Below are 19,740 nucleotides of genomic sequence, written 5' to 3' on the forward strand. Positions count from 1 at the left end.
AGAAAATATAATATATATTATAAAGAATAAATTAGCTTTAATAAATAAGTTCATTTTCTGAGTTTTTAATTGTTCAATTGTAGCTTTTTCCAATGATTTTTTTACGTCTCCAGGGTGATACAGTTGTATCTGAGTTCCAAATAGCTAAGGGTTTCTTATGGATCTTAAAAAGTAGTTTTAGGTACCACACGGAAAAGAGGGAAGGAGTGGGGTAGATTATGGATCCAGGTCTGCTACTAAGCTTGTTGGGCCCCTATAATATGAGAACTATAATATTTCCTAAGCCAGGTTTTCCCAAACTTTACTATGCCAAGGCCCTCCTACACTATTACATATTTAGCTCAGGCCCCTTTATACGAAAACTGTGTACTATGTATGTGTAGACTGAAAGTAATCCTGAATTCTCCATCTTCCTGCGCCCCCCTCCTGAGCTCCCACTTTGAAGAATATTGTCGTAAGCAACCTTAGTTTTAGGGCCCCTTCTGGAACTTGGGCACTACGCATGAGTTAACTGCGGCCCTGTTAGTGTCTAATATCATTTTCTTGGTCCAAATTTTCTAGTGAAGCCCCTTGTTTCAAATGCCTGTTACTAAACTGAGCCTCTATAAAAAAGAACCGAGACCGAAGACCAGAACTTAGACCGATAAAGTTGAACCGAGACTGGGACCGATAGGACAGCTGAAAATGAACCAAGCACAACCTTGATAACCGAACCCATCAGCGTTACAGTTTTTTTGGGATCCAATGAGCTTCAGACAGACATGGACACATATGATAATATTTGTAACCAATTCATTAACTCTGCAGACATTAATCATCCACAATTATACTTTTTCAACAAATGATCCTCACCATCAAGTCTCCCAAGGCCAGAAGATACTCTCCTTTACTCCTCTCTATTGCCCTGATGTGGAAGAATGTCATTCCAGCTCTTTAAGAGGAAATTTTGCCTCCAACATTTTTACCATTCCATCACAGCAAGATATCTTAAGTCAATATCAAGTGTCTTGACAATTGAAACAGGGCTTCCCAGTTCTACTGTAAAGTATCTCAAAGCAAGGATTAAAAGCTTATAAAGTCGTGACAAACACGTAACCCTCATCATTAGTGAAATTTATTCGGCACAAATGACTAAATTTGTAAGGGTAATTTTTTTGGACAGGAAAATAACCAGGCAACTAAAACAATCCTCACTTTCATGATCAAGTCTGCAGGAGGAAAGTATATGGACGTTGTCGCTCAAGTACCGGTTATTACCAATATACCTATATCATGAAATCTTTGTGGGAAATTGGGTTCACAGTCAGGGCCGTACGTCAGTATTGCGCTTTGTCCGCTTCAGCGGACCAAAAAAAAAAAACCTTACTCAACCGTCCACCAATCATATAGGTATGTAAATATAGATGAATTAAGTCATAATTAATTATTAAAATCTATTATATATATGTAACTTATGACCAACTCATAATAGTACTGAGTCATTATAATAAAATTACATATTTGTAGCACGTCCACCCAAAAGGAAGCTAGATAATTTTTCTCAAAATTGAACATGGAATACATTTTCCAACAAATTATGGTTCATTTAAATGAACAAATGATTCTGATTAATCCTTTGGAGGCACCACAAATTGTACTTAAAGTAGCCAAAATTCACCGGCACATTTATAGAATTATTAAATTAATAAATTATATCTCTAAGACAATATTGGGGCCAAATTAAGTCAGATAGATAAAACGGAGGTTTTAAACTACAGTTAACACTCTCGGGTATCTCAATTCATCGCAGAAATTTGAATTAAAATCCTGTAATTTACCGTAATATCTCATTCAAATATTGCCTGTCATTTTATAAATATAAATGATTGAACCTTTGAATATAAAACGCGTTTTCCGCTTCCCGTGATACATTTCTGATAATTAATAAATTACTGCAATTATTTCAAGAGTACTTTACAGCCAAAAATAAAAAACAAAGACGCACACAACATTTTTCCTATGGATTTAAAGTATTTCACATTGAGTGGATATTTGAGTTAGATATTACGTTTAACGTTACTGGTTGCAAATGTGAAGTACTTTACAGCCAAAAAAAAAAAACGCACACAACATTTTTCGTATGGAGTAATACGAAATATTTAAGAGCGTGAGAATTTGTTTCATTGAATACAAGATAAATTAAATTATTACTGCTTAAAAGGGAAATAAATAATAGTTATGTACTTTTTAGAGTGGATTTTTGCAGTAGTTTATTAAATATCAGAAATGTATCACGGGAAGCGGAAAACGCATTTTAACAGAGAGTTGGTGATTTGTTCTATCTGTCAGAAGGAAATACAGAAGGACAACTTTAATGATCACAAAGTTAAACTCCATAAGAATGACCCCAGCTGCAAGTATCAAGTGAAAATTGATCATAAGAAGCAGAAAACATTGAACTTTGCTGTTAAGAAAACTTCCTCTGCTACATCCTCATCCTCAGTCACTGCCTCCTCCTGTCCCCATGACCCTGCTCCCGTTGAGGCCTTACTGCCTGAACCAAGATCTGAAAAGTCCGTTTCTGCTGAAGAGAAAGTTACTGCAGACACAGAAAATAATGGCGACTCATCAAATTACCCCCGCGGACGGATTTATCATGGAATAAGACTTCCTAATCTCGATATCGGCCCAATCTTCTCTCCCGAGTAGCTCTCTGTAGTCAACAACAACAATATTCCCTCTGCAGAGGACTCTGAGACTAGCGACAATGTCCAGGGAGATGAGAAGAGCAAGACTGAGGAGATGGAGTTTGCGGACGGAGGCCCAGAGTAACCTGTCGTCTTCACGAGCCAGCTGGGTGACCCGATACTTACCGGGTGGGAGCCAAAGCGGAAGGACATCCAGACCAGAACCAGAGTGGAGACTGAGCGGGAAACTGTGCCTAAAGTCGAGAGAGATCATCCTCTACAACCCAAGTTACAAACATACAGTCCTCAGATAGATGACAAATACTCCAGAGACTTTCAATATGATTGCTTCCGTAAGTTCCTGTGGCTAGAATATGACGAGGTTGAAAAGTCAGCCAAGTGTTTCGCCTGTTCCAAATTTTCCATTTCCAACCTTGGGAAATTTGAGTTCAAAACATGGAAAAACAGTTCCTCGTTGAAAGTTCATTCTAACAACAAAAAACACAAACTGTCGATGGAAAAGTGGATCAATTTCCTCACATCAAAGAGAAAGAATACCTCGGTTCTCGGCCATGTTCAGTCTCAACATGCAGAGGAAGTCGTGAAGTGGCGAGCTTATTTAAGGTATTTTTTCCAAACTGTTGGGTTCCTCGCAATGCAAGGATTGGCTTTTAGGGACGATTCAGAAACAAGAGAAAAGTTGACGGAATCTAATGAAAACAATCGAGGAAACTTCTTGGAGCTTTTGTCCCTGCGTTCAGACGACAATCATATTCTCAAAGATAAACTGGAGGCCGAAGTCAAAAAATTTGGTTCAGCTGGGGCAGGTTTTGCCAAATGGACTTCACCTGACATCCAAAATGAGCTGATAGAGATTATAGCATCCAAAGTGACGGAAAATATAATTGAAGATGTCAAGACTTGTGCCGGCGATGATGACTACTGGTTCTCTGTGATTGTTGATGAAACATCAGATATGTCAAACACGGAGCAGTTCTGTCTGTCACTGGGATATCTGACGAGTGAAGGCATCAAGAAAGAGAGCTTCCTCAAGTTTGTAAAAGTTACCCAGACTGACGGCAAATATTTGTTTGAGAAGCTTCACGAGGCTGTCAAGGATATCGGCCTTAACCCCGCCCGCACTGTCTCCCTGGCCGCGGACGGTGCCTCCAACATATCCGGCATCAAGAAGGGTCTTGCCGCCCGGTGGAAGGAAGCAGCCCCACTGTGTGTCTACATCCACTGCTACGCCCATGTCCTCAATCTTGTAGTCAAGGATCTTCTCTCAGATATAACCCTGTTGAGAAATACAATGAGGACAGTACAAATTTTATACAACTTCATTGAAGGGTCACAAAAGAGGTCAGCAATCTACAAGTCGGTGAAGATAACAAGTAAAGATGAGGAGCATGCCAAGGTGATGACCCTGAAGAACCAGTCTGCTACCCGCTGGAGTCTCCGCTACGATGCTGTACACCCTGTATCTCTAGGGATGGTCAGAATCATGAAGACCCTCATAATAATGAGAAAAGATAAAGATACATTGTCGAGTTCAACAGCAACTCCTCTGCTCAACAGCATCTTTAGTCACGAATTTGTTTTCGGCATTGAACTGTTGAAGACACTCCTCAGACACACATCTAGCTTGTCAGATGAACTTCAAGGCAGAAAGGTTGACCTAACAAAGGCCCGGAAACACGTCAACCTAGTGATTAGGACTCTTGAAGATCTTAAAAATGAGAAAATCTTTTAATCAATCTGGAAACTTGCTGAGTTGAAGTCATCTGAGATGAAATCAGAATTTGACCAGGAGGACTCAATTGATTTGGAATTCAAGGAAGCGAAGATTCCAAGGAGAATAAAGTGGAAAGGAACAACTGAATCCTACTTCCGTGAAACACATTTCGATGTTGCAATCAATAAGATTGTATTAGAGCTTGAGAGCAGATTAGCCACCGACGATACAAACATCACAATGGATCTCATTGCTATCGTCAATGACAGTGAAGTGGAGACCTGTGTCATTGAGCGTGTCGCCAAGCACTACAGACTTGAACTCGAGCAGCTCCAGTCAGACCATGCAATCTTCCAGCAATTCAAGGTTAATATTATAATGTTTCATTTTGCATTATATGTTTAAAATTTATGTTTCTCTAGGCAGATATTGACACAGAAGACATGGTTTCGTCACAAATTGCTGAGGAGTTAATAAGCTCGGGAGTGTTCCGCCTGATGCCGGAGCTATACAAGGTGATCTTTATCCTGGCCTTAATGCCCATCAGCAGCTGTGAGGCGGAGCGGTCATTCTCCTATCTCAGAAGGCTCAAGAACCACATGAGGACCACCATGGACCAGGAGAGGCTCTCCTCCCTCACCCTCTTGAACATGGACAGGGTGATGGTGGACAAGGTGCTCCATGAAGTCATGGAAAGTTTGATTGACACCTTTGCGTCAAGGAAAGAGAGGAAAAACTTCTTCTTCTAATTATGATAAAGAACACATTCATTTTTTTCTTCATTTTTTTCAAACACATCACCACGTGTACATGCGAGTTAAGAACATCAAGACTTGTGAACATAATTTATTTTCTGTCGATGTAACCGTTTCATGGTATATTATAATCTCGTTCATTATCTTCATCCGTTATTATTTTAAAAATATTTAAGGAGGTTTAAATTGTTTGACTTAATTGTATAGTTAAAAAATTTTCTCTCATTTTTGCACCGTGCATTTTATACTCCATTATACTCCTTCCTTTATGAATAGGTCGGCATTGACTTTCCGTCTCGAGTTTTTCCTTTTCATTTTATTTTTCCCAATGTTTGCCTGAAGAAAATAATGGTCAGACAGTCCATTGGACGATATTCTTGCAAGATTTAATCTATGCTGTAGCATTTGCCCTGTTTAAATATCCCACGTTCACCACTGAAAATCAACCGTCCACCCTTGTAAAGCGGACTAAAAAATCTTCCTGACATACGGCACTGTTCACAGTTGTGGCATTGTATGTCGATAATCATATTGTTAATAGGAAATTACACAATCAGTATCTATGTGATAAAGTTATCTCAACATCAATCCTCAAGAGGATATTTCTCTTAATAGATACAGTTCATAATTTTAGAAATATATACAACTGCTTTCAACGAAATGACTATTTTGTTGTTACCAATATTTACCTTCCCGGATTTTCTTTTCTACGTCCCAACTTTGCTCATACAGGAGAAATTCATTCCATGGATTCCAGTTTTCAATTGAAATTAGCCCACAAGCTGTCTCTGAAAGCTTGACATCCTACAGCCATCGAGAAGACGAATGTCAAACTTGCAGATTCAATTTTCTACGAGTCTACGATTGGGTTCTCATGTTCTTTTCCAGAAGTAACCCTGAATTCTTTGATACTGCCAAGCTTCTTGAACTTGTAAGAAATCATTGGAACATTTTAAACGTTAAAACGCCGAAAGTTCGACACAGGAACCAGAATACTTTCAGAGAACCAATCTCCAAAAAAAACATGGCGCCTTTGGGATTTCTTAAAGAGTTTGCAATATTTCTTGATGAGTGGAAAAAGTTCGGATCGATAGAACTTACTGACGAAACGCACCTTGCTGACATACGTCTTTGGTGACATCTGCACTCGCTGAGTATCACTTGGAAATGAAGGAATTGAGAATGTTCTCTGGGAATGTTTCAGTCTGCCCCAATCGAAAAGATATTTGCCTGATACCGCCAATTAAGTGGTGGAAATTATTATATTAGTGTGAAGCAAATTCTAGAAGATGAAAAAACAAATAAGGTGCTATCATTGGTGAAATACTCCAATATGAACACTTCCAATTTAACCGAGCTTATGGACGATGATGCCCTGTCTCACACTGATTGTATTATCACTTAGTGGTCGACGGCCGCCTATGAAGTTGAAGACTATAACAACCATTGGAGAGAGCAATGCTCTTTACTTCGTCGCGGGATATATGATTTTTTTTTCCTTAAAAAATTACAATGTCTTTCGTCCTGGGCTCAAAGAGACTCTCCTCTTAGATATAGTTCGTTATTCCTTTTAGAGGAAAGAAATACTCGTCTAAAAATTTCCTCCAATTATACTACTGTATTTGGGGATATTCACTCTTCTTAGAGGATATATCATTGAATTTAGTTGATGCTTTGACGACAACTTCTACTAAATTCTCCACACATTCAATTTTTTGTTAATTATAATAAAATTTGGAAATTACACCGAAGCTACGGAATGATTCTCAACAAAAAAGTGTATAGAAAATTGATCAAATGTACCACAAATAACCATGTATGCTACAAAAGCCATAATGATATAATTTTTCTTCTGGCTTCTGTAATGGAAATTAATTCTTAAAAGTAGAAGAACTTCCGATCTTATTTTAGCTTTCTTACTCACAATTATGACATTGAATTTCATAACGTAGAACACCACTTATAAGCACCAATTCATGATATAAGATAGATGTAACACAATTTGAGCCTTTCTTAATAGTTTCCTAAAATTATTTTAGAACAAGATTACGAAGACAGAAAACATTAGATAGAAATGTACCTGCTCAGCCTCATTAAAATATAAATAGTGGATGTTACTTTTCCTTCATTCTCAATAGCAAAAAGCTTAACTTCAGAACTAGAGAAATGAAATGTGTCTTTCCTATTTCAATTGACGAGTAAAGAACTGATTTAGCTTCAGAAAAGTTCATGGTTAATAACGTAACAGATTCTTATTTTTGGTTTATTCAACACTCCTATTGTAATCTCTGCGCTCACTTTGGACATGGTGCATGTGCTCCTTAATAACGTCGTTAATATTAAATGTCCATAAACCAAAAGAGTTTTATACAGACTCTTTGAATAATGAGGCCAATTCTTGAGAATGATCATAATAAATATGGGAAACATCGCTTCGCCGTCCCACAATAAAGGTTGATATACTGCATTATTTATCGTAGCCTTGATCAAAACATGATTCTTTATACTTATTATATAAAACTTCCCTATTTCAATTGTAATGTATTCGTGTCTCCTTCCCTCTGATTATCTTTTATTGTATTTTCTTGTATGTATATATATTTGTAAAGTACTGTTTTTACCTTTTTATAAGTATATATAGTTTTGTAATCTATGTATATACCAGAGTAGGTTGTTGTATTAATAAGAATATAATTGTTCCTATTAAATAATCCTTGTATTCCTCCACGCCTTTAGAAAACGAATTGCTGTAAGATCATATTGAGATGCAACTCTTTCCCGAACCAAAATACCCTGATCTTTCATTAGGTTCTCAAGAAAATGTTAAAAACCTCGTCTTTTTTCATTAATATTTCGATTGTACAGATTATTAGATGGATTTCCAGTTATTTATGTTGCTTATGAGTGAACCCATTTTTCAAATAATGAGTATAAAGTCCCTGAACTCTGGATTTTCCCATAGCCATGAGGGAAGAAAAATCCGTGAGAAAAACTCTCCGTCCAGTAGATTTGAATTTAGTCTTTTGATCTTCCCATTCCAGTGCATCAAAATGTCCAAACACATAGGCTTCATAACTCAATTGAGAAATAGGAGACATTTCTTGACATTGATCTCGCCGAAAAGAAACACATTCATAACCAAACCAATTAAAACAAGGAATTTTGTTTCCTAATGAATCCAATGGACCTAGAGAACAGGAAAAACCATTTTTGATATACTTTCCAATTCTACATCCATATCACGAAATGTAACGTCTCTATGCTCGGATTATTTTGATCAAATAACTTCTGTGAAGAGTTTTTACCAGCCGAGTACCCTTTTTTACAAGTAAAATGCAAGTATATTTTTCATTGATTTTCTGGGTATGAGTCTATGGGTACGGGTAATACCCTTACCCATCCCTACGACCATTGGAATTTTATCATGAGTCGATCAAAAATTCCATAAAAGTAGAAGTTGAAGTTGGGTATATTTACTCTGAAACAATTTAAGTAACTTTTTCACTACAAATCTATTTTTGTTGAATGATATTGTTTATAACAGAACTGAAGTCAAGTTCATTTTTTCTGAGTCAAGTTCGAGTCATCAGTATCCGTCCCGGGTCCATTAAAAAGGATACAAGTACAAACTCGAACAGTAATTTATAAATATTTCAATTCCTATGGGAACCAAATAAAACTCATTGAGGAACTGGAGACAGTTCAAGACTGTTTTATCTCATGTCAATGTGTGCCTAACCATTTTGACAGTGTTGCAAGTATTTTTTTTTTTTAATCAGCGAGGCAGTTTAAATAAGATCAGAGGCCGAGGGCGAGGAGACTGACTTTAAATATCTTTCAAAGGAAAAATAATTTAAATATCTAACTCCCAAATAAGAGGCAACCAGAAATAAATTGTCTTTTGAATACGGAGAGGAATTAACTTATAAAAATTTTGATTTATTATCAACTAATCATGATTGATAAATTTATTTATTTTTTTTCCTATCCGTAATAAATAAAAAGTTTAACATTAAAAAAAAATAGATAACTTTGTTATTTGTTTATGAAATTCATTTATACATAATAAGGAATCGGAATCGTCCATAAAGATAGTATCGGAATGGGAACTGGCAGAAAAATAGGTATCGTTACATCCTATTATACTTCCATACATATATATACAGATAATCTTCCATTAAGCATTTCACTCGACTATTATTTCAATCATTTTGCGAAATGTCTAAGTGAAACAGTCATTTCGTGAAATGAATAAAATTTGTAGGGATTTCATAAAATGCCTAATTACACAGATTGACTGTAATAATATATATATATATATATACGAATTATCGTAAGGGTATTAATAATTAATTTTTGGGTTTCGGTAATTTTGACCACGCTGTCATCGACGTAATAACCCCGGACAAAATGATGTTATAACTTATAAGATTTAATTTTGATAATCTATATTCTCGTCTAGGTACAAACAACTACTGATATAACATATTCTTATTAATAATTTTTAATGAATTACAAAATATGTTAAGTACTCCATGGACCTCCATGGACATGCATCTTTTAGTTTAGTTAGCTTTAACTAAAAAAAACTAAAAATGAGAAGTCATTTCATCAAGAGAAGGACTAGGCAATACCAAGAGTACATACTTATTAAATAAATTATTGTCCCTAATTGTAAGCAATATTTAGAACAAAGCAATTCATATCTCGTGAATATTATTCAATTAATATTATTAGAGAAATTATGACTATGGAAGAATTTAACGATTTCAATTTCTTAAAACTCCTATGAAATAAAGTTAATCAATATTCTAACAAAAAAGGTTCCATAAAATTAATTTAGAAAGGGCAAATAATATCCCATCCATGCTTTCTCCGGTTTCGAATGTGTTAAAGGAAAGAGGAAACTTTTTTAAAGAATACTAGTAATTAATTATTTTAAAAATTGGCACGACAATTATTAATAGATAGAACAATTATTAGAATTTATAAAACTATATAAATTATACAAAGATAAGAATATATGCACCGAAAGATGCAACAAAGAAATAATAATCTTGATGTATTTATTCAAAATAAATTAAGAATTATAAATTTATTTTTTGTAATTTCATTTAATTTAGTCGATTTTGATATTTAAGAGCTATTTTGAATGAATTAAGAGGTATCAGGGATTGCATGCGTAGGCATAGTTGCAACTCCACAATTATTGTCTTTTTGGCTCATGAGAACATATCCATCATTACCCCAATATGTAGACCAAGAATTCTTTATTAACCAATACCTAAAATTGAAAAATTAGGGGTAAGAAGAGTTCGATATTTGAACCTTACTTGTGACCATTAAGCTCTCCATAACCTACAGCTAAAACAGCATGATCCAATCCTTCAGATGTGTTGTTACATTCCTGTTCGTAATAGACTCCTGAGCTATAAAAACTTAGTGATCTATGAGAAGCATCAATGGCTACAGATATAGGCCCTTCTCTTGCAATGGCTACTTTGAGAGCATTTAAATCACCGGAGGTCACATTGACGAAACCTTTTATTTTTAATGTTGCTGGCACATATTCTGAATTACAAAATCCATCAGCACCTAGATAAGGTCCATAGTCCCTTTCTATGATTATGTAGAGTAAGAAAAAAGATGCACTAAATTCATATTGCTTTAAAATAACTTTTTTGAGCGAGAAATTACCGGACGGAATTCCTCCATGCTTTATGATCCAGTCATATGCTCTAAAATCTTCTCCGCCATCACAACCGTTGTTACCAAATCCCCAGGAACAATCAACCAGGGCTTGCTGGGAAAGGCGAATCATGTTTCCTGTTACGAGGAAATTGGTTCCTTCCAAGGTTCCAACTGTTCCAAATGACCAACATGAACCACACACGGATTGATCCTTTACAGGGGATACTGCACCCATTATTCTCCAATCTAAAGTGTCTGGAACATCATTCAATTCTGAAAGAGTATATGTGAATGCTGATCCTCCATTATAACCAGGAGTGTACCTAATAAAGTAAGCGTTCCAGTTCAAATCTTTCTTTTAATTACATTTATGAGCCCTTACAATTTTCCTCTTAAATATTTTATTTCATCATCATTTCTGTCAGTCAAATGATTAATTGAAACTTTATAAGTCAGGCCTCTTCTATTAGTGGAGTGGATGAAGCGCATATTTTGACGAAAAATATTTTTTCTATTCTCTTCATGAGATAGATTGCTATATGTCCTTTTGTGTTTTTTCTTGAATTCTAAGAAAGAATCGATTACATGAGATTCTTCATTGTGAATAAATTCCCTAATTGGGTTCATGATATGAACACTTCGCATTCCTGGACCGGGAAAGCCTCCACATTTCTTTTGTTTGTAAATTTCAAATACCTCTGGCTCTGGTTTCTCCAATGAAAAATTCTAAATGAAAATAATATTTTAGATTGATTATTGTTTATTTTAAAAACTGTAAGTTTAAGTATTGTAATTATGGGTACCTCATACTGAATGTAGTAGTGGTCATAGTGAGATCCTAATAGCGAATTGTAACCTCTCATTTCATAACGAATTGGTATAGAATAATTTTGTGAGCGTTTTACCCAAACAAAATATTGATTAATTTTTTTTCTCAATTATATCCTTCACTCCCCATTTCTCACATTTGACACCATTAATCATATCCGTTCCTGAAAATTTAACACTGATATTATTATGATGAAGTAAAGAAAATAAATAAATCACCAATAAAAATGAAACTATCTATGTCGGGAAGCACAGACTGGGGTTCAATGGGTGCATCCTTGATTCCATCAACTGAAAAACAGCCAATCGCATTCTGCACTTTCTCATTAGTATATGGTGATAATTTGAATGCCGCTCCATAAGGACCTTTTGATTTGATTTGAATAGTTTTATCCATTCCTCCATAGTAGTCGATTCGACTTTTCCCTTCATTTGCATCGTAGAAAGCAGCAATAGGCTCTTGAATTTCCGCATAAGGTATGAAAAGAATTCCATTAATGATATACGAGTTGGGCCACTGGGGTCGTGGTGGATCTCCTAGGATTCCAGGAATCAAGAAGATGTAAAGAAATATCCTCATTATCAAACTAAACCTTCTTAATGACAAATATATCGACTATCGTATCTATTCAATGTAGTATGAAAATATAACATGAAACATTCATTTACACTAATGTTTATGATGTTTGTATCTTTCTATATTATAGTTTTTCTTGTTTTCTGATATGGTACGCTTTTTATAAATTTCCAGTTTCCATATGCACCTTTGATCCATATGGCCAAATTCATGTTTAAAGGATACTTGAACCGAAACAGGAAATGAGATACATACATAATATTTTTAACTCTACTATGAGTGATTGAGAAGCCATATGTTAATTATTTATCTCCTACAAACTCACACTACCATTTCATTTACTACACATGATATCAAAATAATTCAAGACAGTCTTTGTATAATATGACATTTATTATAATATATATCTGTATTATACATCAAATGAATATTCATTCTAAAACTAAACGATGATAAATTTATAATTCATATTTTAAGTAGCAATCATCCAAGGGTTTCGAGGGGCATTCTCCAGTAAGTAATCGTCTTGTAGCCATCAAGGAAATTCCGTGATAATGAACAAAGGCTCCGCCCATGACAAAACAATGAAAGATTTGATGGCTATGAAACTAATGGAATGAAAAAATAAAGATTTAAAATAACGGAGACAATATAAATATTAACTATGTTTTTCTGTGTAAATTTGAAAATTAAAAAAATTACGATAGCTACACAAAAATGTTGAATCCATTTCGATTATTTAGGAAACTCAGAAATCAAAGTGTAAAATTAAATTGCAAGAACAATAGTGAAGAATTAATAAAGTCATTTGAAGTGCTTCCAGAAGAAATTGAAACTTTTAAGCATATTTATTTTCATACAGTAGAACTAGATAATGTACTGCGACTCATGATTTCCGTTCTTCCTGTATATTTAAACATTGTGAGTTCTCCAACATATGTCTTGATTAAAGGAACGATTAATTTACCTACTTTAGGACCCATTCTATGTGAATTAAGTCACTTTTCCCTTGATATATTTATTTTGGAAGATATTTGTTGTGTTCGAAAACTCTTGGAATTGATTACTTTGATCTCAAAACGAAAAAATAGAAGGAAAAAAACCCTTATATTCATTCTTAATTATTCAAAGTACTTCAACACTCCGATTTCTTTTTGGAGAAGATGTATGGACAATACTGTTGCCTTTGGAATTAGAGGGCCCATTAAAGAAATCATTGACATTACTATACCTTTTCCAGACATTAAAGTGGTAGTAACTGTTCAAAAGAATACAGATCACGTTTTGATGAAAAAAATTGAGGGATTTTTTGAGAAAGTGATATATTTACAAAGTCCTGACTTCCACTCAAGATTAAATGCATTTAAAAACTTTTTAGACAAGCCTTTTAGTCAAAATCTTATAATTGAAGGCGAAAACGAGGAATCCATCTTTTCAGGAGTTATTGGATCCAATCAGAATCTAACATCAGAAGATCTTAGAGCATTAGTACAACAAACAGAGTCATGGGAACTAAAAGACATTGAAGAAGTATTTTTAATGATTCATAAAGCCTATCTGAGCCGTCATTTATTTACACTCATAAATGTGAGACAATTACGGAATAAAATGTATAGACTCAGGCCCATTGATGCAAGTATATTTTATGACGTTGTTTATATCATCAATTTGCAAAGAAGGATTGCAAATATGTTTAACGATGTTTCTGCTAGAACGTTGTAATTCATAATGAACTCAAATAGTATCTTAACTGTTAACTATCCGTGATAATATATGTAACAATATAAATAAATATATTATTTACCCAAATATCTACTTTTCCAGGGAAAAATCGTTCAGGAATACGCATAGCATAGAGTAAAGCTCCAGTTATATACAGTATACCCATTAAAATCAGCCAACCTAGTGCTGCCTCGTACACTGCTTTTTCCCAACCATTTACGATTCCGTAGTGTGTTGCAGGTGCAATTCCACTAAGTCCAAAAAATATGAAAACGCCTAGATTGGATAAATAATAACAATCTAAAATAGAGCTCAATCTTCTAAAAAAAAATGATAATACCAGCCCTAAGAGCTCGAAATCGAGGACCACCAAAAAAATCAAAGGTCGATACGACTACAGCCCCAATACCAAGAACAACCACAATGAAAAGGTATATAAATTGAAGTTTTACATTGCAGTAAAAACTATAATATAGCCACGGAACAAAAGAACCAACTGTTAAAAATGCAATACCACAATAATCAAATCTAAAATAAACAAAAATATTAGTTACATAATAAAATTCACTTAAAATATATATGTATGTATGCATTTCAAAGTAGAATAATACTTAGCAAAAAGCCTTCCCACGTCCTTATTTTCATGACAACAGAGTGTATGGTATGTGAAGGACATTCCCATACAGACTATGGCTCCCAGAAAAAAACAAGAAAATACTGCTTTTTCGACATGCTGTATTTCGGTGAGGGGTCGTGCAAGTATGTAAACTGCAAGCCCAATAAAAGCCACAACTCCAAGAAGATGAGTCCAAATATTACCAGTTTCAGTATGAATTCGAAAAATGGATTTGAAGCATTCCAAAGTGGGCAAGGGGGGTCTATGCCCAAAGTGAAGGAAGTCATTATCTTGAAGCCATTGTGGTAGATTAGAGAAATGAGTGACTTTCCAGGATTGAAGTTTGTGCCAAATAGAGATGGCAAATTCTTCCGCTTGCTCTGCAGCATTGAGCATCATGCCTTTTAAGTCATATCTCCAGTCAATTTCTTCACCCTCTTCTTCAGGGAGATGATTGAGAGGGAGACAGGGATCAAAGTTTTCTCTTTGCTGCTCATCTTCATTGAGTGGAGTAGAAGGGAAAACGTCATCCTCTAAGCTGGGAGCAAGACTATCATCTACTTGGAAATTACAAAGGAAGGGTTCCAAAGGAGGGAGTAGATCCAGGTCGTCAGTGTTCTCCACTGGAACAGGGGAATGACTCGTAGTTGCAACTTTATTGCTGCATTGTCCAAAAAATGCAGAGACAGGTGGAGAGGAAGAAGATCGGACATGTCGACGTATCCTCCTAGGAATAGCCGAAGGAGCCTCGGTTATTGTTTTTATTTCATCAGGACCTCCTGCGTCCGGCATTCTCAAAGTTAAGGCTTGATCGTCCACTCAATGCTAATTAATAATTCTGATCTATTCCAAGAGTTGGGGACATTCATGAGCTAAAGACTAAGAAATTATTATTGTTTCTTGTTAGTTGTGGTACTTAATTAATCATTATTATATATCTTCTTATTATTAATATAGTTTCAAGTACAAATTGAAATTAAAATCACTGGCCACAGGAATTAATTACTAAAATTATTATTAAATATAATTTGTTGCAATCTTCTTTCTTTAAAGCTAAAACCTTTCATAAGCTGCATTATCAACAGCAATAAATAAATTAGCTATTGGCTGAACAAAACATCAAATTGGTAAATAAAATATGTCAAATTAAATTTCAACCGATGACGTCATAATATCTCCTTAGACATAGTTACTTCATGAGTTTTTACTTACATAACCGACTAAATAATAAAGTAAAAAAAAATTACTAACAAATTTAAAAAAATTATAAAATAAGTTTTCCTTTTATTATGCTTTTATTATAATAAGTGGCGTTTTTTTTTTTTCTTTTTTAATTTGACTTCATTTTGAAGTACTTCCGGAACGCTGGAACTTTTACCGGATGGAGGGTAACGGTTTTGATGGCACATAAAAAAATTAATTAGGAAGTCATTATCAACACCTGAACACATCTCATGATCCAGGAAAATTTTGAATTTGGTAAACTTTAAAAAATAGCGAACAGTCTAATGTATACCCAGTGAGATCTAAATTATCTTGAAATGATTTTTTATTAATTGATTTTATTTATAGACTTTCGAGCATACCATTTATTACCATCACATCATATATTCAATTTCAAATAATAAAAATCTAGCAAAAATATTGGTTATGGGTTCATAAATCAAATTTATTAAAATTCCCATTCATGTGGGGATATAATTATATTTTTAAATTAACATATCACTAGATTAAAAAAAAATTACCTGTTTATCCATTTTTGATTAATTATTTTTTCCCTTCAATTTGATAGCCAGTTGATATATTACTATCGAAACGACTTTAATTAGAATTCGTTACTTTTGTTGTGTTGTATTTTTTATTGACAGATTTTCTTTGATAAGTTTGTTGAAAAAAAAAAGAAGTAGTCTCAAGTATAAGTGAAAAGAAGTTCTGTATTTTGCAAGAAGTAATTGTTTTATCATTTCTATGAATGCTGTGACATGGAATTCTAGACACATAATTCTACATGGCATTGATAATAGAATTAACAATTCAAGGGGAGGATTTAAATATTGATTTTATGATCTGCATTGAATTTATATTTAAATTCAAACTATCCCATTTGTTATATATCCGGTCTGATTCTTGATTAATCTGGGTTGGTTGTCATTCGGATAATTTTGAAGAGTCCTTTTTACATCTAAGACTATTGGAAAATTGGTAAAACAATTAAATGTTTGAAATTGTTATAAACTTTTATGGAATTTTTATTAATTGTATTTGAAATTTTCAGATTTTGTTTGAGGAGGAAATATAGTCCGGAATTACTATATATCCAGATTACTCATAAATTTCATCTTGCCCTCGACAAAGATATAATACAAAGATGGATTTTATGTTTCAAAATGCATTGCAAATTTCAATGAACATCTTGTGTTAAAAATGATTGAGGCTATATATAAATTATAATTAAATGGAAAACTATAGAAGTGCTTTGCTATAACTATAGCTTTGGTTTAATAAATATATTTATTAAATTTCGTATGCTATCGTGACTATTCGATATTAACATAAGATTACCCCCTTACTTACCCCTCTTGTTGTATTATTGAGTGTTTTTTCTACATCATTGATGAGTCTTAATCGAATATTCTCCATTTGTTAATAGGTTTCCTCTGACTTATTCAAATGTAAATTGACAGATATTTCGTTCAACCTATCTAAAAATTATTTTTGAGAAAATTTACCATTTGTCAGTGGATCTCGACTTATACGTATGCGCCAATCAGAAAAGTGATTTCCAACTTTAGTACGATGACAAGGAGGAAATATCCATTGATTTGTTAATGAGCAGGATATTATTCTCAAATAGATTGTCTATTGGAAAATAAGTATTACTTATGCATTGATGATTAAATTACATTTTCACAGAACTAACTACTTTTTTTTTAACTTAACATCCCAGATACCAAATGATAATAATTCACATCCTAACGGTTTAATATTTTTCCTATTTCTTCATGTAATTATATATTATATTATCAACTTGTGAGTACATATACCAGAAAAGAAAAATCTTAGTTATATTGTGCCTTGGTCTACGATTATTATTTAACTTTTGGAAAGTTAAAGGTATGTAATCATAGTTATTTAATAAATGGATGAATGTATATTTTTATGGTAAAAATAATTAATACATCTGAAAGGAAACTCTACAATTTTTGATTGATGGAATGAATTCTGATTTGATAATGATTTAATTTTTCTTTTGGATTTTTATTATCAAAATAAGTGTAAATTTGTTGGATTAGAAGTTGTGAAAGTGTAACGTTTTCTACACGAACATTTCCATTTGAAATGAGGTTATCATAAATATCGTAATATTCGTCGATTGAATCCTTGTTACCTTTGAGCATGCCGTCTTTCCACTCTTCAAACAATTCTTTTGCAATAACTAAATTCGGCTTGGAGTGAAGTAAAAGCGATCCCTCATGAAATTGTCTACCAGCATTTAGGAGTTTTAATTTCACATTAATTGACCCGTTATCCCGATTTGCAAGACTCACACTATGGACCTCATTATATTGATTCATTTTATGAGCAAATAGAACATATAGAGGTAACCAAGTACATTTTGCACCCACTTGATTTATGTGATGTACCAAATACAAGTTGTGTGCCAAATGAAAGGATTTGAGGTGTCTTATTCTATATAAGGAAATTATATAATAGCAAGAGTCGACCAAATTGAGGGATTTGATGGGTAGAAAACTATAATAATCTATTAGAGTTTGGTGATTTAATTCATGTATGAGGACAGATTCTGAGTAAAGATAAGATATTTCAGGTCTAAATCCTGATATTGCAAATGTTGGATGTGTCCATAACTTTTCAAGAGAAGATGATGACTGATTTGATTTCAAAGCGGCATAAAAGTAGTAACGAAGTAAATTTGAATACTCCTGCAATTAAATTATAATCCCATTATTAAAAGAAAATCAAATATACATTCATATTACATATGAAATTTGATAGATATTCAGTCTCAAAGAATTACCCGTAGAACCTCCTCACTCCTTGAAAACTCTAGTAAATTAATCAAATACTCTCTTTCAGACTCAAACTCCAGTTTCTTCTGCAAATGAATGTAGTAGAGCGATAAGAGCTGTATGTCTGAACGGATTTTGCTCTGACACTGGAATAAGGACTCTTTACACTTTTGTGTTGGATTCGAGGATCCAAAATATAAGTTGTTAAGGCGATTCTGAGTATAAAGAATGGAGTGAATGGCTAAAACCTTATTGGAGAAGGACCTGGAGATCAGGAGGAGGCCGTAGCTGACCATGACCGTCTTCAAATGTGTACGTCTATTGACTAGTATATTACTTTTTCTTATTTAGAATTTATTTTATTATTACAACTATTATTATTTATTAAATAACCAGCCAATAAGACCTACTAATATCTGGAGTGGACCAAGATTCAATCACTTAACCTCATGTAGGGAGACGTGTATTTTTATGCCTAAAAATCAAATAGCGAAACTTAATTGACTTTTTATAATGATATACTATTTTTATTTCATCAACATCCGAAAATCTAAGTGAAGTTACATACTACAAATAATATATCTTCCACAAAGACAACATTTAAAAAGTAAAAAAGTTTTTGATTTAAAAAAAATTTGCGTTTTCTACAACATTTTTCTACAAGTCAATTTAAGAAAAATGGAACATTTTATTCTTTAAATTTAGGAACTACCTATCTCTTTGGAAAATGATATTCAATATGTATAACGTAAATCTGAAACATACATAAATAAGAAAGAGAGAGGATCGAAGGAATGCTCAAATGATGAATAATTGATTAACAAATTAATATTATATTGTCACATTCAGTAGACAGTATTATGTGTGAGGCATTTTTATTTCTTCACTGAGTATTATTAATTAAATTTGCTTTAAATACTAATAGTATAATTACTATGTATCTTCAAAGGTCTACGTTATTCATCATTACAAGTATTTTTTAATATTTTATTTTAAGTTATGAAATGTACAAATCATAATATTTAGTATATTTTTTGAATAAATGATAACTAAATATACATTTAAAAAAAAAATAATACATTATATATGCCAGAAAATTTATGATTTTTTATTGGCGCA

The 19,740-nt window shown here is 33.5% G+C and overlaps 3 protein-coding genes across 3 annotated transcripts; all 3 read right to left on the reverse strand.

Annotated features, from left to right (window-relative positions):
- Window positions 1–10,208: 10,208 nt before the first annotated feature.
- On the reverse strand, window positions 10,209–12,371 carry CtsK1 (C1 family peptidase 26-29-p). The gene is given in 7 exon segments (XM_040713832.2): window positions 10,209–10,440; window positions 10,490–10,775; window positions 10,854–11,170; window positions 11,230–11,573; window positions 11,651–11,770; window positions 11,772–11,839; window positions 11,895–12,371. Coding segments are annotated over 7 exon segments (1,623 nt in total). The 5' UTR covers window positions 12,256–12,371; the 3' UTR covers window positions 10,209–10,313.
- Window positions 12,372–12,626: 255 nt separating this feature from the next.
- AdipoR (adiponectin receptor) lies at window positions 12,627–15,772 on the reverse strand. Its single transcript, XM_040713833.2, has 4 exons — window positions 14,586–15,772; window positions 14,315–14,502; window positions 14,057–14,250; window positions 12,627–12,860 (listed from the first exon to the last, which is right to left on the reverse strand). Exons 1-4 carry the CDS (start codon window positions 15,380–15,382, stop codon window positions 12,711–12,713), a joined length of 1,329 nt encoding a protein of 442 aa, XP_040569767.1. The 5' UTR covers window positions 15,383–15,772; the 3' UTR covers window positions 12,627–12,710.
- A 1,791-nt stretch (window positions 15,773–17,563) lies between these two features.
- On the reverse strand, window positions 17,564–19,071 carry LOC121120541 (uncharacterized). Its single transcript, XM_040715423.2, has 2 exons — window positions 18,630–19,071; window positions 17,564–18,534 (listed from the first exon to the last, which is right to left on the reverse strand). The coding sequence occupies exons 1-2, from the start codon at window positions 18,915–18,917 to the stop codon at window positions 17,785–17,787; spliced, it is 1,038 nt and encodes a 345-aa protein (XP_040571357.1). The 5' UTR covers window positions 18,918–19,071; the 3' UTR covers window positions 17,564–17,784.
- Window positions 19,072–19,740: the final 669 nt, after the last annotated feature.

This window comes from Lepeophtheirus salmonis, chromosome 6, assembly GCF_016086655.4.
Source record: "Lepeophtheirus salmonis chromosome 6, UVic_Lsal_1.4, whole genome shotgun sequence".
NCBI lineage: Eukaryota > Metazoa > Arthropoda > Copepoda > Siphonostomatoida > Caligidae > Lepeophtheirus > Lepeophtheirus salmonis.